The sequence below is a fragment of the Oculina patagonica genome, chromosome 12, assembly GCF_052425735.1.
Source record: "Oculina patagonica isolate OP01 chromosome 12, crgOcupat, whole genome shotgun sequence".
NCBI classification, from domain to species: Eukaryota; Metazoa; Cnidaria; class Anthozoa; order Scleractinia; family Oculinidae; genus Oculina; species Oculina patagonica.
Genome location: NC_135769.1, coordinates 16619279 through 16640492, shown reverse-complemented (window position 1 = coordinate 16640492; position 21214 = coordinate 16619279). Strand labels below are relative to the sequence as shown.

The 21214-nt window shown below is 40.8% G+C and overlaps 3 protein-coding genes across 4 annotated transcripts in view; 2 read left to right on the top strand and 1 right to left on the bottom strand.

Moving 5' to 3' along the window:
* Positions 1–48: 48 nt before the first annotated feature.
* LOC144632164 (sodium-independent sulfate anion transporter-like) overlaps positions 49–21214 on the top strand; it is a 28532-nt gene continuing 7366 nt past the window's right edge. Inside the window, exons 1-2 of the mRNA XM_078490763.1 lie at positions 49–251; positions 14253–15700. Of these exons, the coding sequence (XP_078346889.1) occupies positions 14813–15700 (888 nt within the window). The 5' untranslated portion in view covers positions 49–251; positions 14253–14812. The remainder of the gene's footprint in view (positions 252–14252; positions 15701–21214) is intronic.
* LOC144632165 (sodium-independent sulfate anion transporter-like) lies at positions 344–6572 on the top strand. The gene is made up of 4 exons (XM_078490764.1): positions 344–591; positions 746–1567; positions 3192–3480; positions 4114–6572. Exons 1-4 carry the CDS (start codon positions 562–564, stop codon positions 4743–4745), a joined length of 1773 nt encoding a protein of 590 aa, XP_078346890.1. The 5' UTR covers positions 344–561; the 3' UTR covers positions 4746–6572.
* On the bottom strand, positions 8837–13865 carry LOC144633720 (SEC14-like protein 1). Of its 2 annotated transcripts, XM_078492575.1 has the most exons (4): positions 13496–13865; positions 12671–12782; positions 12172–12321; positions 8837–11844 (listed from the first exon to the last, which is right to left on the bottom strand). In XM_078492575.1, exons 2-4 carry the CDS (start codon positions 12731–12733, stop codon positions 11740–11742), a joined length of 318 nt encoding a protein of 105 aa, XP_078348701.1. In that variant the 5' UTR covers positions 12734–12782; positions 13496–13865; the 3' UTR covers positions 8837–11739. The 2 variants fall into 2 exon arrangements, with proteins under 2 accessions (XP_078348701.1, XP_078348702.1); XM_078492576.1 differs by lacking the exon at positions 12671–12782 and having other exon boundaries at positions 13502–13865.

The following is a 21214-nucleotide window of genomic DNA, read 5'->3' as shown; positions in this document are numbered from 1 at the left end:
AGGGAGTAGAATATGACGTCACGACGCTATGGTACCAGGCCTTTCCACCTCATAAATGGAAAAATAAATTTCCTTGTGCTGCGTGGCACTTGTAAAAGTAAAAAAGCATAATAAAGTTCTCACTAAATGAGTTGAAAGTGCCTTTAAAATAGTTAAAAAATCCAAACGTTTCGGGCTTAGCCCTTCATCAGTGGAAAGTCGATTTAAGTCCACCTATTTCCTGTACAGTGGTCTCTTCCAACAACGAACAGGTACTTCGTGTATGATGCTGAAACGCTTCTGCGGAAATTCCGGTCTCGTGATAACCTGCGATCAGGCTTTCTTTTTTTCGCGGCAGACGTTGACCCCTCCGCCGCGAGAAAAATAACGCCTGATCGCAGGTTAGTCTCGTGACATCGGTCTGACATTGGATTGACAATTTTTGCTGGTTCCTGCCTATCTTTCTTACTTTGATTTTGTTGCAAGGATTCGTTTTTTCTACACAACACATGAATACATCAGTCGCGCTCCGCTGATTGGTGGTGTTTTCGAAATGACCTGCTCGCCGTAAGCTCAAACAAGATGCAGAAATCAAAACTTCGCCAAGCACAGGTGATGTGTTAATACCCTGTACCCTGTACTCTCTGTACTCTCTGTACTCTGTACTCTGTACTCTGTACCCTGTACCCCTCTCTTTCTCTCTCTCTTTATCTCTCTCTCCCTCTCGATCGCCCGCCATTTCAACATGAGTTGCTCTGCTTTACAGGGAAAATGTCTGGAACACTGCCACCCGCAAATGGCGAAGGCATATATCAAGAAACGCTTTCCTATCACGGCCTGGCTGCCTGAATATTCACTCAAAACGCTTCAATGTGACATTATCGCTGGGCTTACAGTTGGGCTTATGGTCGTCCCTCAAGGCCTAGCCTACGCTCAACTAGCAGGCCTTCCTCCTCAGTACGGACTATATTCGGCGTTTCTGGGTTGTTTTCTGTATTGTATTTTTGGGACGAGTAAAGACATTACACTGGGACCGACCGCGATTATGTCACTTATGGTATCCGCTTATGGAAAACCCGAAGTGCCACACTACACGGTCGCTTTAACATTATTTACTGGAGTAATTTTACTTTCTATGGGACTTCTACGCTTAGGTTTTGTGGTGAATTTTATTTCAATTCCAGTCGTGAGCGGCTTTACTACGTCGGCGACAATAATCATCGCGTTCAGCCAGATTAAAGACTTGCTCGGATTAAAAAACATTCCTCGTAGTTTCGCCCCGAATGTCTACCACACTTTCAAGAATATAGGTCAGACGAGGAAATGGGATATAACATTGGGTTTAATTTGTATATTATTTCTGTTAATGCTCAGAAAAATTGGCCGACTTCAATGGGTCAAGCGGAAAGACTCGAGCGATTCCAATTGGATGAAGGCGGCTAAAAAGACACTTTGGATCATCTCGATCAGTCGAAACGCTCTTACGATAATGATAGCCGCTATAGTGTCTTCATCTTTCTATAAACACGGCCATACAGACATTTTTACATTGCCAGGGCACTTAGAGCCGGGTCTTCCACCAATACAGGTATTTACTAATCGTGTTTACTTGATATTTTTCCTGTTTGTTAAGTGACACATCATCGACTCTACTGGAGTACTTAAATTTGCATCAGAAAACAATTATAATTCGTATGCTACGTAAATTTAAACTAAATCAAATTTATTTCAGTTTTCTTCGACTGATACAGAAATTTCGCCTGAAAACTCAATATTTTAAATGGAATTTCACTTCGTCGTATTTTCGAAATAGAATGTTTGCCGCTAAAATTCTTGACCCCCATGTTTAATCCCTTTAATTTTTCCAAAACGCTGATTGGTTGAACGGAAAAGGATTCTTTCAAAGGCGCGAAAAATCCTTAGAAACCATACGTTTCTGTCACAAGTGATCTTCGTTTTTTGACTCAAAAAACGTTACTTTCACCTTGCGTTCTTTTGCTAAGGCTTTATTCACTACGAAACTTTAGATAACGTGTTTCTAAAAGCGCTTTTCAATTGTGCATTAACGTTAGGTTTACATATCTACATTTGAATAATGAAGGCACAATTTAATGAATATAGAAAAGACATAAAAGATTTTAAATTAATATATTTGCGGGCCCAAGAGATGCCCGCAACCCTAATCTTGACAGTGACCAGCGGATTGCGTTTTACGCGTGCGCGCCACGTTTATAAACCAGGACCGAACCGGAAGTTGAAAATTTTTGTTCTTCCACTAAGCACGATCAGAATGCGAAAATGTGTTAATCACGACAGTTTGTCGTAACACCGGAAGAGAAAAATATGTTCTCCAAGAGCGATATTTTAAAAACAGCTTGTAAACCTTCTGTGACATTGAAGGCGTTATGTGTTGCTTTTGAGAACATTTGCTGTGATTGTATCACAGATAAACCACGGTAAAGCGAATGATTCCAACAACGGTTATTGTGGAGAAATTCGTTATAACACTGACAACATAGCGAGTTTACCGACTGAGAAAAATCACATCTAAATTCTCACTGCACCGCGTGCGAAAAATCCTTGCGTGACGCGTTACTCAGAATAATTGTCTATTGTCCATTTGATCATTTCAGTCCTCCTTGTTCAGTCGTTTATTTGTAATTATCGGCACTGCCTACCAGTACCTTGTCTAAGTGCGTCAAGGCCCGCACTTTCTAACCTGTGGTTACCACTAGTTATAAACTAATATATTGGAGGGGTTGTTGGGAAGTGTGGGAAGCGGCATTTCCAAGGTGGTAAATATAGTAGAAGTGTGTGGTTCCAGAAAATATCCATACCCTCTCCCAGGGAAGGTCACTGCAAATTCTGCGGGGGGGAGTTTAAACCCAGGAATTTCCAAGGGGAGGAGGGGGTTCATATTTTTGTGCCATATTACTAAAGTACAACCAGGCAGATGTTCTTCCAAACAGTCAAATAATTTTTGCTCAACAGAAGTCAGTGGCAAATTGAGATCACACCCCCACCGCCTCACCCATAAAAAATACAGCATTCTTGGCATAATAATTATTGTGCTTTGGTTCCTATGAAAAAGAGGGAAATCTGTGGGTCACCTTTTCATTTAGTTAGTCTGTTATGCCACTGAAAAAATTGAAAACTGCTAATGCAACTAATACATGTTGAATTATTTTAATGTTATCTTTCATTTCACATAGACACCTGCACTGAGCTTTCGTGTTGGCAACTCCACATTGACGCCATCTCAAGTACTCAAGGATCTGGGGCCTGGTCTGGCTGTGATTCCTCTTATTGGCTTTCTGGAGAGCATTGCAATTGCCAAGGCTTTTGCACGAAAGAATCGCTACACTGTTGATGCCAGTCAAGAGTTGATTGCCCTTGGTATCGCCAACCTTCTCAGCTCGTTTGTATCTTCATATCCAGTGACGGGAAGCTTTTCCAGAACAGCGGTAAATGCTCAAAGTGGAGTGGCTACACCTGCTGGAGGTTAGTTAAACAGTTACTATTACTTGTAGTCATATTTTGATTTTTATAGGCTCAGTTACCAGCCACTCTTCAAGAAAGGAGCCCACACTTCTCTCCGAAGCCTCTTCTTGGGGTCTCCCAATTTTCTTCTCTGGGTAGAACAAACACTGGATGAAAAAGGGCGACAGAAATTGAGCCTATGATTTTTACTATGAAGTAGCTTTTTTGGGTGGTTAGTGTCCTTGAGGTGTAATGGTTTATGCTTACAATGACTTAGTCAAAATCTTCAAAGCATTCCTTTCTCTTGCCTGTGAGAGCATCTGGTTTATTTAGATTGTGTTTCACCCAAGCCAAAAAATAATGGATGCTCTTGCAAGCTATTTTTTTCCCCAGTAAAGAAATAATGAATTCATTAATGGAAATCTTTAAGTCAAGCCTTCACTCTCCCATCAAGAGTGCAATACAACTGAGAATAAGACGTAACATAATCACTGTCTGGCTTTGTGTGACAGTCCAGTTAGAGTTTCTCAATATTTGCATAATTAGGGCAGCAAATATCAAAGGTCACCCACAGCTTAATTCACTTTCAATTAGTCCAACACCAAAGTACTATTTTGCACTTGCTTCAACTGCCCATGTTATTCTTTTTTACAGGAATTTTTACAGGAGCGATTGTCCTGTTGGCCCTTGGTGTGCTGACGCCGTCCTTCAAGTACATTCCAAAGGCATCTCTGGCAGCTCTGATCATGTCATCAGTTGTCACCATGATAGAGTTTCACATCCTGCAGAACATCTGGAAAGTGCGACGCATAGACCTGGTACCATTAGTCATCACCTTCTTTGGTTGTTTCTATGACATTGAAGTTGGAATTTTAAGCGGTATTGCTGTTGCCCTGTGCATTCTTTTGTACCAAGTTATTTGGCCACCTGTTTCAAAGATTAGCAGAGGAGATAAAGTCCTGCTCAAGATTAATGGAAATCTCAACTACCCTGGTGTCGAGCATGTCAGCAATGAGATTCAAGCAGTCACACTCGCAGACCCACAGCCACCTGGAGTTGTAGTTGATTTTTCTGTGGTCACAAGCATTGATTTTACAGTCACTCAAGCACTTCTGACTGTTCTGGAAGAAATGGACAATAAGAGAGTACCAACATTCTTTACTGGTGTCCAAGACAATGTTCGAGATATAATGGTCAGTTCTGGAATTGACCCAGGAATTATTACTAAAGGTGCACAAGTCGTTGTAGATTCAATTAATTCACTGGAAATAGTTGAACAGAGGTAAAAAAAAAATAGTTGTTGCACTGATGACACTACTGTTTGTAGTCCTCAGCAGTGAGGTTGTGGGGACAATAATTTCCCTTCTCTCCTTTCTCTAAGGATGCAAGAAAATCGATCACACTGAGAATATTATTAGTAGTAACTTGGGGGGGGGGACTGCTTTTTCTTACTTGCAAACTAAATGAGAGGTTATTACATGAATTCGGAGGAAATAATGAAGGAGAACGAAATGCCATAAAGCAATCCTACTGCATAACTTTAACGTGTCAACCTACAAAATTAATTCTCAGGGCACAAGGCACAGCTGAATTGACTTAGATTATAGTATCTTTGCTTTTTTATCACACAAAAATTATCACAAAAAAATCAGTCGTGTTACCAACAAGGAAGCTACTATGTCCATGCCTGAAACTGACTTATCATTTTAACATGGTCATCACAATGTTAAGATAGCAAACAATTAACGTATTTGGCTTACTGTGAAGGGTGGAATTAGTAATTATTTTTTTCCTTTTCTCTTATTATTAGAAATGAATGATTTTTGACAATATTTCCAACACACACACCATTCAACTAACTAATGCAGTTATTAGCCAGAAATTATTTGAAATTCATGTTACTTATTAGCAATGGGGCAAAGAGAAGAAGCCATAAATATTATTTGAAAAAATATTGAATTAGTATAAATTATTTTATTATAACATACACATACATATATATATTAATGTCTTGTTTAAATAATGAAAACACAGACTGCATATTTGTGCAAAGGAAGCTCCCATAAAATACAGACATAAGTTGGGAGGTACTTTGGGGGGAACTTTTTGGGAGCTAGATTATGCAATAAAAAATGGAGGAATTTAATAAACTTATTTTCTGTAAATTGACAACATATTGGATTAACAGAAAGAAATATTTTCTAATTATCAGCCTACATGCATCTTAAATGTCATCTTTTCTTCAGAATGGTGCGTGTACATTTAAATATTATTATTTATATGATCAATGGACACATGGCGTGGGTGCATGCAGTACCTTGGGGGTACAGTGTACATTGCAACATAAGATGTGTTTTCCTTTAACAGATTAGGAAAAAAAATGGAAATTATGCAAATAAGAATAATATTGTTTTATAATGATGAATGATGAATGAGGATTTTAACCATTTGTTAATCTATATACCATCACTAGTGCTGCAGTCAAACACCATTAACACAGACACCACAGGGTCCATAGAAAACACCTGTGTTACCAAGGTGCCTGTAATAAGCAGATTTATTAAGAGAAAATGTATTACCTAGCAACCAAATTTAGTGGATTATGAGTTTAGAGACAAAACCAGTGTCAACAATAAAACATGAAGTATCCATCGTAAGTTGGTGTCTGTATAGTGGTATTTGACTGTATTTGAAACTTGCAAGGTAAAAGAAAAAAAATGCATGTAAATCAAACTAATAACTTGTCAGATTACTACCAACAAATGTATTGCAATATTTTAATAACAAACCAGATGCTCAGTTATATGTAGTTGTACGGTAGCAGTCCACAGCATGAATTTCAACCACCTTCTCAGGTCACTTACTCCCAAGAAAGATGTCTAAACTAATAGCTGCTAGTGCCATCAGGTGACGAAACCAGGGTACTGGTTATTGGCTATTTGGTACAGACATCTTTCTCGGTAATACCGCTATATGAAGATATAAGACGGCTGAAATTTAGGCTAGGCAATTTAATCTACCAACAGAATACTTGCTTTAGAAAGATTCCCAGATATTTATTTTTAAAGGGAGCATTGCCATTGAGAGGGTTTAAATAAAATGGGTGGAAAGAATGTTGTCTCCTTGCTTTGAGTGTACATAATGCTGTGAAGAAAACTCTGCGAGATAACATTGCCACAACAGGCCAATAAGCCTTTAAAAGAACTCTGCTTCATGTCCTCAAATATTACATGTATCAGAAAAATGGGTGATACCATGAAATAAATGTCAGATCTTTATATTCCATATAAACTTTCAAAAATTCTCAACATTTTACATGTAAACCACCACATACTTCCATTTCATACTATCCCCTGTCTCTTTACTCTCTTTTATGGACAAAATAAACTTTACAGGGTTTTACAAAAGGACTATTTTGATATTTTAACTGGAATTTTTATAACAAACTTAACTATTTAAAGAAGATGGCATTTTGTTACTCACAACATAACCCTTCTTTGAAAATATGAAAATTACAAAGTACAAAAGAGATGTCAGTGGAAGTAATGCATTCACCCACTTTTAGCCTGAAAACTGGTTCTTGTTACCCAAAGCACACAACCACACAAACATTGTGCTTAAAATCTTATTGTGTCTAAATAAAGGATGTGATGATGATGACGAGATGATGATGATGATGGCGATGATGAAGTAATTGATCAGATTGATTTTTGGCCACTTGCCACTCCTAATGTGTGGCATGACTGATAACCAATCTCCAGTCTTGACTCTTTTCTAGAAATTATAACTAGTAGCATGCATGTGGAGGGGGACAGGGGGGCGGGAGCCCGGGGAGAAAAGGGGCGGGAAGCGGGAGGAGAGAGGGCGGGAACCGGGATTCTTAAGGTGGCGGGAACCGGGAGAAAACGAGTGAAATCTCGTAACATTTCATTATATTTCGCAATAGACATGGAGCAGACAGGAGAGAACAGCTAAGAAAAGGGGCGGGAGGCAGGGAGTAGAAGGTACGGGAAGCGGGAGTTAAAGGTACGGGAGGCGGGAGGTTCAGACCCCCCTGTCCCCCCCCCATGCATGGTATAGGTGAACTGTCAGTCAGGTTGACAAGCCCCAATAAGGGTGAAACAGCTGTTTACAGCTGCTTGCTGGTTTTGTGCACTAGGGTCTAGCTGATGGTAGTGCTGTTTTGAAAGAATTTGCAGGCCTTTGAGCTCAACATTGTATTTTGTTTCCAATTACATTGAAAAATGTTGGCTTGTCGAAGAATATTTTATGGTCAATGTAGTCAAACCATATATTTACAGCCACTGTTGGGATGGTAGAAAGTGCCCATAGGTGGGTTAATTCATGATAAGACAACGTATCAGTCAGAAATCAAAAGCACTGCTTGTAAATATGGGTTTACTTATTTAGAGAGGAGTAGGAGGGTGGGAGCCTGGGGGAAAAGAGGCAGGAGCAGAGAGGGCGGAAAGTGGGCAGGAACATTTCATTTATATATTTCATCAAAGATATGGGACAAAGAGGAGGGAACCACTACGGAAGGGGGACATATAAAAACAGGAGTAATTGCTACAGGAGGTGGGAGGTTCAGACTCCCCTGTCCCCTTCCCCGCAAGGAAGGGATAGGAGTACAATGTTGTTCCCAGCGTCTCACATCTTCCCGCTGGGAACGACGTGGATAGGAATACTGTTTTTCTTGGCATATTTACAGGCTTGCATAATACCTTCAGAAAAGCTTAATTTTGTACACAGCAGTGAATAGTATAGTGGTGATCCTAAAAAGCATTTAAATTCAGGGACGGCAGAGCATTTTTTCAACTGGGGGGGGGGGGTGGAGGGCTGACTAGTGACTTGAAGTGGGGTGCTTAAAAGACTCTTTTTGAAATTGGGGGGGCTAAAGCCACCCCAGCCTCCCCCCCCCCCCAGCTCCGCCGTCCATGAAATTTTCCACTTTTTCAGACATAATATTAAGGGTAGCCAACCCCATCGCCGCAACCATGGCCACCTGATATTAGCTTTGCCCTTATATTTACAGAAACTGAAAGGTACGAAAGTGGAGTGCATGCAGTGGATGTTGTTGGTGCTGTAGAAGTATTCTAAAAACACACCTAAAAATCAATATTTTTTTGAGTTTATTTTGGACGACTTTGAGGGCAACTCATGGTCGCCGATTTCTGACCCTGTCAAGACCCTGAATCGGAAGAAGGAGTAATTTCATCTTGTTCTCTTATACTTGTGCTGTTTTTATTGAGCTTTAGCTTGCCAACCTGGCGTAGAAAGATTGACATGTTTTCACATGTTACGTTCTAATTCGCTTCGCTCAACCGGACGTAAATTATTTTACCCTTAAATTCTCTTAAACAATCAGGCAAACAAGAAATATGGCAGGATTCGCAAGCGGATCCAGACAGTTTAATACATTATTAAAACGTTTTACAACTTGCAGAAAGAAACATTTTTTGAACTTTTTTTTTTTTTTTTTTTACAATAAGAAAAAACATGAGTGGTTACATTTCAGCTAACCTGCGATCAGGCGTTATTTTTCTCGCAGAGGAGGGGTCAACGGAAAAATGAACGCCTGATACAATTACTTGTCGAGTCGTCTGTAAAAAGTCCAGAATCTGGACTTTTTTCTGATTGGTCAGGAAACAAAAGGCAACATTACAACTCTATCCTGATTGGCTAATTGAGTTCAAGTCTAATTTCTGGTCCAAAAATATCGCGCGTAGATGATTGTTATCATGGGGCCCCGGGGTGTTGAGCGGAATGAAGCGAGTTCTTCTAGCTCTTAGAAAATCTCTCAAGAGTTTTGTTCACAAAACATGTAAAGACGAACAAAGGGAGAGTATTCGACGAATAGTTTGTGAAAGAAAAGATGTTTGGCGGTGCTTCCGACGGGATTCGGCAAGAGCGTGATCTACCACCAATGGTGTCGAAGAGTATTACATCACACCACCAAAGACGCCAGACGATCGTGCCAGTGACGAAAACTACGGCCTTGAAATGTCTGACCTGAGCCTTACACAAAATCAGCCTTTGCAGAAAACAAATTTTAAAAACCATCCGAACAGCTCGTTCAAAAAGGGCAATTCAAACACATGTTTGTGAGAGTATAAAACTATAATTTGAAGGCGCCAATCACGCTTATCTGATGGCATCGCCGACATTCTCGACGACGTTGACAGATATTCTAATTAGGGGGTGGCAGACGACTTGACAAGTAATTGTATCAGGCTTTCCTTTTTTCGCCTTCCCTCCGCCGCGAAAAAAGAAAGCCTGATCGCAGGTTACATTTCAGCATAAATTACTGGTAGAAATATCAGAACTTAGATAACATAACATAATTAAAGTCTTCAATACTTTGTTACTTGTAGCCTGTTATCGAGGCATTCCTGGTCCTACAATATCTTTGGCAGGGTCTGTCTTCCATTTGACATGTACTTTCAAGTGCATTTCGGAACCGATTTGCTGTTACAAAGAACGGATGTTATCCCCACGGAGCATAAAGCTATGGATACCGTAGTCGTCCGGGTTGAAACCTAAGAATTTCCCGGCATGACATATAGGAGATTTCTTCCATCTCTTAGCGTATAACTGCGTTGCTCCTGTGAAAAACAAGTGGTCTAAAGCAAAGGGAGATTACTATTAGCATCAATATCAACTAAATTCATATACCTTCTTAGAACACTAAGGGGGCTGTATCGAGTTCCAGATTAAATGATATAGACATAGTTAACCCTCCCTGTAAAGTTCGGTCTTACTACGAGGCACAAACATCGTTATGTACTCACTAAAAAATTCAATATGGCTGGGAACAATATTACGTAACTAAATACAACGGAAAAATCCGGCGAAGGCAACTGAACATAAAGCAGCTACCCTAAGGTCCTTTAAATTAGCATCTTCCTTGTTGCAGGAATCAAAAAATGGTCTCATAATCTGAGAAAAAGGTTTCACGTTTATAGCTAGAGTTGGATCGAGACTGTGCCATCACCCTTATAATCTGATGAAAGTTCGATGAAGGTCAAAAGAGGACTGGCTCCAATGCTCTGCTTGAATTAAATACCTGAAAAAACAAAATAGCAAAACACTCTAAAGTAAAAGGAGAGGAGTGGGGGGGGGAATTTAAGGTTGGTGCAGTACATAAATAGGAAGATCGCGTATTTCAAAATTTTAACGCCCATAATAAGAATGAGTCACCCATGGCTAATAATGCTAATAATGCCACCTTTCAATAAGGCCAGTACCTACAAGATCAGAACTGATTACCTCATACATTGAAACTAGTAAGGCCAGCGCTCAAACATTAACAATAACAATAACAGGTGCAGTCACCTAAAGCAAGACGAGTAATGCCACCTTACAATAAGGCCAGTGCCCGCAAGATAAGAACTGATTACCTTATACATTCACATTCGTGCAGTCACCCTCTAGTAAGGCCAGCGCCCAAACAATAACAATGACAGGTGCAGTCACCTAAAGCAAGGCGAGTAATGCCACCTTACAATAAGGCTTGTGCCTACGAGATCATAACTCTGATAATCCTGTACATTCAAAAGGGTGCAGTCACCCTCCAGTAAGACCAACGCCCAAACGATATCATTAACAGGTGTAGTCACCATTTACATGAAAAAGCCACTGAGTCAATTGAAGCAAACCACGGATGCTAATCAAAATATAAACAATGTGTGGATGTTGACACCGTCGGTTGTGGCAAGTGCCTGCTTCCGTAGGCAAAGCTTTAGTCAAGAAATTCTATTCTAAGGGCAATGTCGTGTACATACCCCTTTAAAAGTGCTGGGATGCAAAAGGGAATTAAGATTCCTACCACGGGTACACTTCATGTAATGTGGAACCATCGGGATGATAGAAACAGGCGGGACCACCCAAAACCTAACAATTCTCTCCCCTGTGAGGTTGAATTAATAAGTCAACTCCCGCCGTATTGGGATCCAAAACCAAGAAAAAAATCTGGGTAGCTTATGTTTATAATAACTAGCGAAACAGTCTACAGAATGCGGTCCCCAACGTGCGTCTAGAGACAGAAAATAAATCATCGATAGTCTACCAATCATAAGTGTCCAATAAGCGACTTATATAAACGGCCTGTTGATTAGAGTCCATTGTTCTTCTAAGTAGATCCGTGAATGAATACACAAATATCGAAGACACTTCTCGTCATTCTGCGAAATTCTAATTCCATACAGGACAATTCAACGGTTGAGGCAGCGGCTTAATTATCATGAATCATTTGACACGTGTCCTTAAAAGCACTGGAGCAAATTATTGTAAGGAAAATTCGATTGCAGTGGCAGTGATGGTCAAAGTTCTTTCACGTCTGTCCAAGCAGTTCGTTTGATTGAAATAGACATATTCTACGCAAATGATCTGCGAAAAAGCAAAGCATTAGCTACATATTTGCGGTGCAAAACTAGTAAAACCAAACATTAGTATCTCACTTCAACTACCGTACGTTATCTTAAACGTGTTGTAGGGTTTGAAATTTATTATTTCATTCAAAGTACAGTACTATGAGTTTAGATTGGAGGTGTCCGATTTGATAACGAGCTAAGCTAATCATCTCCTCTTGAATCACTCATAATCAACTTTTATAGCTAATTTCCATGGGGTTTTTATTATCTTCAAGCATATTTTCCCTTGAATTTTAAAAGCTCAATCCATCCATCCACTTAACATACAGGAATAATGACTTACTTTCTTTAATAAATATGGTGCATCTACATCTAGTTTACATCTCCTCTCAACGTTGTGTACCGCGCCATCTTCGCTCTTGTACTCGGACAAAATTTCGCTGCCAAGAAACACGGGAATCATATGACAGGTAGGGAAGCGCTTTTCATATGCCTGTAAAGAAAAAGCGATAAATTGAATATCTACACCCGCAAAATGATTTTTTGAGGGTAAAACTTTATCAGATGGGCAATTAACCTGGGAATTAAATATACGGTATAAATTTACAACAAATCGTCGAAGCCGCCGCCAAATATGACACAGTTCTGGATTACACAATTCTTCTTTAAGGAACTGAACACGTTAACACATAAAACGTATGATTCAACGAGTTACCAATAGCAATTTTGAAAGATTCTCCGTTAATTTACGAGATAATTGCCGAATAGTGCAAGGAGATCGCGTCTATATGAAAAGAATCATTTATCGAAATGCAATGAATGAGCGAAAAATTTGCACTTACCGCCATAACAATCTCGAAAGGGTACTTATAAACCCTGACGGGCGACTGGTATTCTTGTACCATCGTGAATCCCAATAAAGGCCTTACAAACTATGTCTACATGTAACTAAAAAAAACAATGCTATTCACAGTTCGTTCAAACGAAAACTGATTTTACAAGGCACACCGGTGTCATCATAAGGCCATCCCCTTTTTTTTCTCTGTTTAGCGTCGTCCGACCGACCCAGATTTTCGTGTTTACAAAAAAAAAAAAAAATTTATACAGAAGGTATAGAAGGCAATGACACATTATTTTAAATAATGTTTCATCCTTTTTACGCTGTTCTTGTTTGAGTTTAACCACGACGTCGATTTTTCCTTCCTCCATTGCCGCCATGTTAATTTATTATTTTAGATAGTGCAGGTCCACATCAGGACTTAACGTCTTGCCAATTATTTTGTAACCTGCTTTATCAAATAAACTATGTATGTATGTATGTATGTATGTATGTATGTAACCATGTCTTCTTGTTTCCCTTCCGGCTCCACGGACATTATGCTGAGGTACCGGGCCTCCTAGTTCCAGACTCCTTATCCACTTTTTTTTTTTTGAATTTTTTTTTTTTTATTCCGACCGACCGACCCAAATGCAAAATCAGAAAACACATACGACGATAAGCGAAAAAAAAAAGGGAGGAGTCAAGTCCGCAAGTCGAAATCTCTACCGTGCAAAACGACCTTCAAAAGCTTTTCAAAGCGATCGTGTGAGCCGTACGTGATCCCTACGTGATACAACGCCGTCATGCGATACTTGTTTACAGATCGTCTTGTCTGGTGATATCGTATTCATACCCTCATGCGACATATATCACCAGACGATCTGCAAACAAGTATCGCATGACGGCGTTACGATCGCTTTGAAAAGCTTTTGAAGGTCGTTTTGCACGGTAGAGATTTTGAATTGCGGACAAACTTGACTCCTCTGTGCCCTGTGGAAGGCGTAACAATAAATTACTGTGTAGGGTAGAGTGGGAGTAGGATATGACGTCACGACGCTATGGTACCAGGCCTTTCCACCTCTTGATAAATGTCATAAATGGAAAAATAAATTTCCTTGTGCTGCGTGGCACTTGTAAAAGTACAAAAGTATAATAAAGTTCTCACTAGATTAGTTGAAAGTGCCTTTAAAATAGTTAAAAAATCCAACCGTTTCCGGCTTAGCTCCCCCCGGGGGGGGGGGCGGGCGACTCGCATATGAAAGTGACAGGGATGCTCGTCGTCTCGCTTAGGGGTGTAAATTTCGGACTTTTGGTCTCGCTTAGGGTGTTCCGGGAAAAAACGCCCAAAACGCCAATATTTTTAGCCATAATGGTCTCGTTTAGGGTTACACAAGAAGAAATATACAAATGTAAACTCCATTCTTAGTTTTTTGGTATCTTTTAGGGGTCAAGAAAGGCTTGAGCCACACCCAGATTGGTCTCTTTTAGGGGTTCTTTTCAAAATTTCCGACGAGCATCCCCGTCCGTTTCATATGGGAGTCCCCCTCCCCCCCCCCCCCCCCGGGCTTAGCCCTTGTACAGTGGTCTCTTCCAACAACGAACAGGTACTTCATGTATGGTGCTGAAACGCTTTGGCGGAAATATCGGGCTGTTCGTAAAACCCGTCACGGGCACATGATGTCTGCGGATGTCGACATCACCAGACAAGACGATCTGTAAACAAGTATCGCATGACGGCGTTGTATCACGTAGGGATCACGTACGGCTCACACGATCGCTTTGAAAAGCTTTTGAAGGTCGTTTTGCACCGTAGAGATTTTGACTTACGGACTTCACTCCTCTGTGCCCTGTGTCACGGGTGCTTGACCGTCACGGGTTTTACCAAATGCCCAAATATATATCGGTCTCGTGACATTGGTCTGACATTGGATTGACAATTTTTGCTGGTTCCTGCCAATCTTTCTTACTTTGATTCTGTTGCAAGGATTCGTTTTTTCTACACAAAGCATTAGTTGGAAAGTTGACTTCTAATCGAGTGATTACCCGACTGTCTGACTTTGTTGGTTAATCCCAGACAAAAGGTTACACAACTAGCTAGGATAAGGAATCTTTGTGAAGGACTCCTTCAATCGATTTCGTAACGCAAATCAGAACGTCCAGCATCATGAGGGGATCCAAGAAGCTCCAAAGTGTAGCTACGGAAAGCTCCCCTTTGCTCAGTTATGACAGCAGCGAAGTTGATTCGGAGAGATTCACAAGAGTCAAGGAAGCTGGGATCAAATGTCTTCACACACACGTTCCAATTACTTCCTGGCTTCCAAAGTACACATGTGACAGCCTGCTAAGGGACATAATCGCAGGGCTGACCGTAGGCTTAATGGTTGTTCCACAAGGATTAGCCTATGCCACTATTGCAGGTCTTCCCTTGCAATATGGGCTTTATTCTGCTTACATGGGGTGTTTTGTGTACTGTGTGTTTGGTGGAAGTAAGGATGTTAGTATTGGCCCGACAGCCATTATGTCACTAATGGTTAGTCATTATGCTGAAGGTCAGGTGTCGTATGCCATAGCTTTAACATTACTATGCGGCATCGTCCAGTTCTCTTTGGGCTTTTTACGGCTGGGCTTCCTGGTACGATTTATCTCGCTGCCAGTTATAAGTGGTTTTGTGTCTTCCGCTGCAATCACCATTGCTTTTGGCCAAGTGAAGAGTTTGCTGGGATTGCATAAAATACCAAGAGATTTCATCCCATGTGTTTATCAAACATTTAAGCACATTGGAGAAACCAACCTTTGGGACCTTTTATTGGGGTCAATTTGTATTGTGCTTTTAGTCATCTTAAAGAAACTGAATAGAATCAAATGGCCTGAGGACGAGGTTGTCACAACATTTCAGCTGGTATGCAGAAAGTTCTTGTGGCTTGTGTCCACAGCACGGAACGCCCTGGTTGTTCTTTTAGCCGCAGCAGTTGTGAAAGCAGTGGAAGCTGCAGGAAGAGAGAGTGTGTTTTCCCTGACAGCCGAAGTTAAACCAGGAATTCCAGATTTTAAGGTGGGTATCTATTAATTTTTATGGTTAAATTCAAAGTAGCACTAGAACAATGCAAACCAGAGCTTGCTCGGGCATTCTGCCAATCAATATTGGACTCACACCAGTTGAGATTCTTTATAAGTACATTCCCCCCACCCGCCTGGGAATTCCAGTTAAGCTTCATACTTTCTGTTAAAGATTTCAGCTAACCTTCCAATGGGAGGATATGGCTATTTTCTGGAACCACACAATATTAGCAATCAGATTAGCCAGATAAATTTCCTTGTGGATCTTATGGGGAGGGGGGGGGGACCCAAGAGAAAAGTAGGTGGGAACTGTATGGGGGTGGGAGAAGAGAGGGAAAAAAGAGTGGGATTCCCAATGTGGTGGGAACAGGGAGATATAGGGGAAACCAATGGCATCATTACATTATGTTTTACAATAGATAAAGTATCAACAGGTAGGAGCCACTAAGGAAGGGCTGGGAACTAAGAATAAAAGGTATGGAGATCAGGAAGTTCAGATCTCCTTGCACCCCACATTATTGGGAAATTAGAAAGTGAAACATTAAAGTTTTCAGTTTAATCTCATTTTTCATTTTTTGAATAAGAGTAAAGTTTTATAATCTAAAGAAATGACAAACAATTACATTTTCCACATGTTTTTGTGTTTCGTTTTCTAAATTAGTGAAAACAATGTCATTTCTTGATTTCCAAGACAAGTTCCTTCAGCTTAGGAAGTTGAAAGTTTGAGCTTTCATTTTGAAAATTTCATTTTCAATTCCCATTGGAAGTCAAACAAAAATCTGAAAATCAACTAGAAACTTTCCAAATTTATTTTTAATTTTTTGAAAAAAAGCCAGCAGTAATGCTTAATCCCCAGCACTCCCAATACTGGGAGAAATTTACAACTCAACCTTATGTCCCCCAAGTCTCCTGCGGTCTCCCTCACCTATTTGCCAAGTTATGCAGTTATAAGTTATTACCATTTTCTTACATCATCTGAATCCTTAGTCTCCTCTGGGAGAATAGGGCCATATATATTTTTTTCTTACATAGCATTTTGCAAATCACTGTCACGTTACCTGCTGCCTAGTTAAATTGAAATAATTATGATAGCAAAAAAAAAAAAAGAAACCTAAATATTAAAGAATTTCCACTCTTGTTTCCTATAACCACTTGCTGATACCACATTTCCGTGCCGTTTCTCGTGTCCACAGCCGCTAGATCAGTTTTGCTGATAATTTTGAATTTTCTCCTTCAGCAACACGCGTTTGAAAGCCTTTCGCGCCTCTTCACAGCTGCAAATATATTTTCTTCAACGCCCCCGTATAATTCAACTTAACTCCTGCCCATCTGCTCCAAATCAGGGCCATGTACACCCAATGTACACCTGTTACAAGCATGTGGAGATAACATTTTTGATTCGCATATGTTTTACTTGGCAAGTAATATTTTGCGCGCTGGTTTTACTTTTACTTTATTCCCTGTCGAAAATATTTTGTCGTTTGCAAATAAAAATTACACATTTTTGTGTCAAATATTCTAAGTTATTCAAACTTTCTAGTTTGGTTATTTCATTATTATTAAAATTGAGAATTCGATTGTTTCTTGAGTACAAAGGTCAAACATTGTATATTTAATTTGGTAAATTCAACATGTAGCGCCCTTTCTAGAATTATTGTTACGATTAAGGTTTTTCGAGAAGAAATCCTTTAATTCAAAAAAAATCAGTCGAGTGTTTTATTAATGGCAGCGATTTGTTGAAACTTGCTCTCTTTCTTAAGGCGGCGTGCGTTCGCAGGCCAGAATGTACTTATAAAATCTATTGCTTCATACCACGCGAGTGACGCCAGGGATAACTGCTTATTGTGTTGTGAAATGCTGGGATACCATTGAATGGGCGAAACACGTATTTTGTGGTCATAAAGTTGTTATTTTTATTATGGAAAAAACAATTTTAAAAACGATTTTAATGCATGCAAACATTGTCTCAGCGATTGTTTTTGTAACGCAGGCAAGCAAGTGAATACATGAATACATCAGTCGCGCTCCGCTGATTGGTGGTGTTTTCGAAATGACCTGCTCGCCGTAAGCTCAAACAAGATGCAGAAATCAAAACTTCGCCAAGCACAGGTGATGTGTTAATACCCTGTACCCTGTATCCTGTACTCTCTGTACTCTGTACTCTGTACTCTGTACCCTGTACCCCTCTCTCTCTCTCTCTCTCTCTCTCTCTCTCTCTCTCTCGATCGCCCGCCATTTCAACATGAGTTGCTCTGCTTTACAGGGAAAATGTCTGGAACACTGCCACCCGCAAATGGCGAAGGCATATATCAAGAAACGCTTTCCTATCACGGCCTGGCTGCCTGAATATTCACTCAAAACGCTTCAATGTGACATTATCGCTGGGCTTACAGTTGGGCTTATGGTCGTCCCTCAAGGCCTAGCCTACGCTCAACTAGCAGGCCTTCCTCCTCAGTGCGGACTATATTCGGCGTTTCTGGGTTGTTTTCTGTATTGTATTTTTGGGACGAGTAAAGACATTACACTGGGACCGACCGCGATTATGTCACTTATGGTATCCGCTTATGGAAAACCCGAAGTGCCACACTACACGGTCGCTTTAACATTATTTACTGGAGTAATTTTACTTTCTATGGGACTTCTTCGCTTAGGTTTTGTGGTGAATTTTATTTCAATTCCAGTCGTGAGCGGCTTTACTACGTCGGCGACAATAATCATCGCGTTCAGCCAGATTAAAGACTTGCTCGGATTAAAAAACATTCCTCGTAGTTTCGCCCCGAATGTCTACCACACTTTCAAGAATATAGGTCAGACGAGGAAATGGGATATAACATTGGGTTTAATTTGTATATTATTTCTGTTAATGCTCAGAAAAATTGGCCGACTTCAATGGGTCAAGCGGAAAGACTCGAGCGATTCCAAGTGGATGAAGGCGGCTAAAAAGACACTTTGGATCATCTCGATCAGTCGAAACGCTCTTACGATAATGATAGCCGCTATAGTGTCTTAATCTTTCCATAAACACGGCCATACAGACATTTTTACATTGCCAGGGCACTTAGAGCCGGGTCTTCCACCAATACAGGTATTTACTAATCGTGTTTACTTGATATTTTTCCTGTTTGTTAAGTGACACATCATCGACTCTACTGGAGTACTTAAATTTGCATCAGAAAACAATTATAATTCGTATGCTACGTAAATTTAAACTAAATCAAATTTATTTCAGTTTTCTTCGACTGATACAGAAATTTCGCCTGAAAACTCAATATTTTAAATGGAATTTCACTTCGTCGTATTTTCGAAATAGAATGTTTGCCGCTAAAATTCTTGACCCCCATGTTTAATCCCTTTAATTTTTCCGAAATGCTGATTGGTTGAACGGAAAAGGATTCTTTCAAAGGCGCGAAAAATCCTTAGAAACCATACGTTTCTGTCACAAGTGATCTTCGTTTTTTGACTCAAAAAACGTTACTTTCACCTTGCGTTCTTTTGCTAAGGCTTTATTCACTACGAAACTTGAGATAACGTGTTTCTAAAAGCGCTTTTTAAGCAAGCATTTACAAACAAAAGTAAAATGCAGTTAATGGAACGTGACGCCGCAGGGGGTGCTTGCGTGCAATGTTGTTTTCCTGAATTAATGAATTGCATTTGTGAATGCTTTCTAGTCATAGAACTCAAAACAGACGTCTTTCATGTCTGAATTTTTATCTATATGTATCAGATACAACCATAGTAGCAATGTAAGCTTTTCTGAGATTGGTTTAAAGCATAAAAGCTCTCATTCATGGCTTGTACTTTAGCACGTAATGTCTAAGTAGTTTATAGTACGAGCTCACCTATTGGCAATGTTTACAGACACTGTCTTGCCCTAAAAGCAGCTGATCGCTATCTCAGTTTCATTATTCTAGCAGTCTTTGCACGAACACTCGTTTTTTCTAGAGCTGGATCTTACCTCCTCAAGCTCTAGAAGCCGCCATTCGTCAAACGTGGCGACCCCTTTGGGCATCAACAGTCCACTGGATAAAACACTAGAGGACAAGATACTCCCCGGTGAGTACGTTGACTTCGCTTTGCTTCTCCCAGATATTTTATATCGGGCCCAGTCTCCCGATATTCAGCTCCGGTTCGAGGACTCGTCCCCAGGCGCCCCAGGTTCCCCTTTAACTTTGGTTAGGAAGAAAAAGCCCGTCGTCGACACTTTCCATAAGTGGTTAGACGCGTTTACTTCGTACATGCTGGTGATCGTGGCGGCTTACCCTAGGCGCTCTTTAGAGCTCATTAAATACCAGCAGATCATCAGCAAAGCTGTCTCGAAGTTCAAGGGGATGGCCTGGTTGTCTTACGATGAACAGTTCAGGCGCCGGGCTGCCTATGACCTTAGCATAGCCTGGGATACTATCGATCTAGAACTCTGGACTGTTACATTCTCGGGTCTTGCTAAGCCCCATTGTTCCGTGTGTTCCAGCCCCTACCACCAGCAGGACGAATGCCCCAGTCAGGACCCCAGCAAGAAGCCTCGCCGCCCAAACACAGTCTGCTTTGACTTTAACAAGACGTCTGGCTGTCAACGCCGCCCCTGCCACTACCCACACATCTGCCGCCGCTGTGGCTCCAACAGCCATACCCTGTTTACCTGCCCAAGACAATCCAGTGGTAGCCACAAGCAAGGATCCTCCAGCGATCGCAGCAAAAAAAAGGTGGAACTCCGTCGACGTCACCACCAGCCAACGGTTTCTACCCCCATTAATGTCGACAAATTAGCTTTAGAATTACTTAATCATCCCAATCGCAATTTTGTTACTACTTTAGTTAATGCACTTAGATATGGTACTCGCATTGGTTACACTGGGCCCCAAAAAACTCGGGTGTCACGCAATCTCATTTCTGCATCTCAACACCCTGGGGTTGTCACTGCCAATTTATGTAAAGAAATTCAGCTGGGTCGGGTTGCGGGTCCATTCCCTTTCTTGCCACTTCCCGATTTTCAATGTCACCCCATCGGCGTGGTTCCTAAAAAACACTCCACTGAGTGGCGAACCATTTATCACCTCTCCTACCCAGATGGGGACAGCATAAATGACCATATCCCCAAGGATCCCTACTCCCTCCAGTATGTTCGCATTGATGATGCTATCAGCATTTTACAAAAGCTGGGTCCCGGGTCGTTCATGGCAAAGACTGATCTGAAGTCAGCCTTCCGCCTTATGCCCATTCACCCCAATGATTGGAATCTTTTGGGCATTTACTGGCAATCCCAATACTTTGTTGACCTTTACCTCCCCTTTGGCCTTCGCAGTGCCCCCTACCTTTTCAACCAGATATCCGATGCCTTGGAATGGATTCTTAAGCATAATTATGGGTTGCAGCATGTCATTCACATTCTAGACGATTTTTTCATTGCGGAACGTAGTAAACTAGATTGTCTGGGTAGTTTTGCCTCCCTGTTAAAACTTTTCATGTCCCTTAGGGTGCCAACTGTTGCAGCCAAAACCCTGGGCCCCACCCA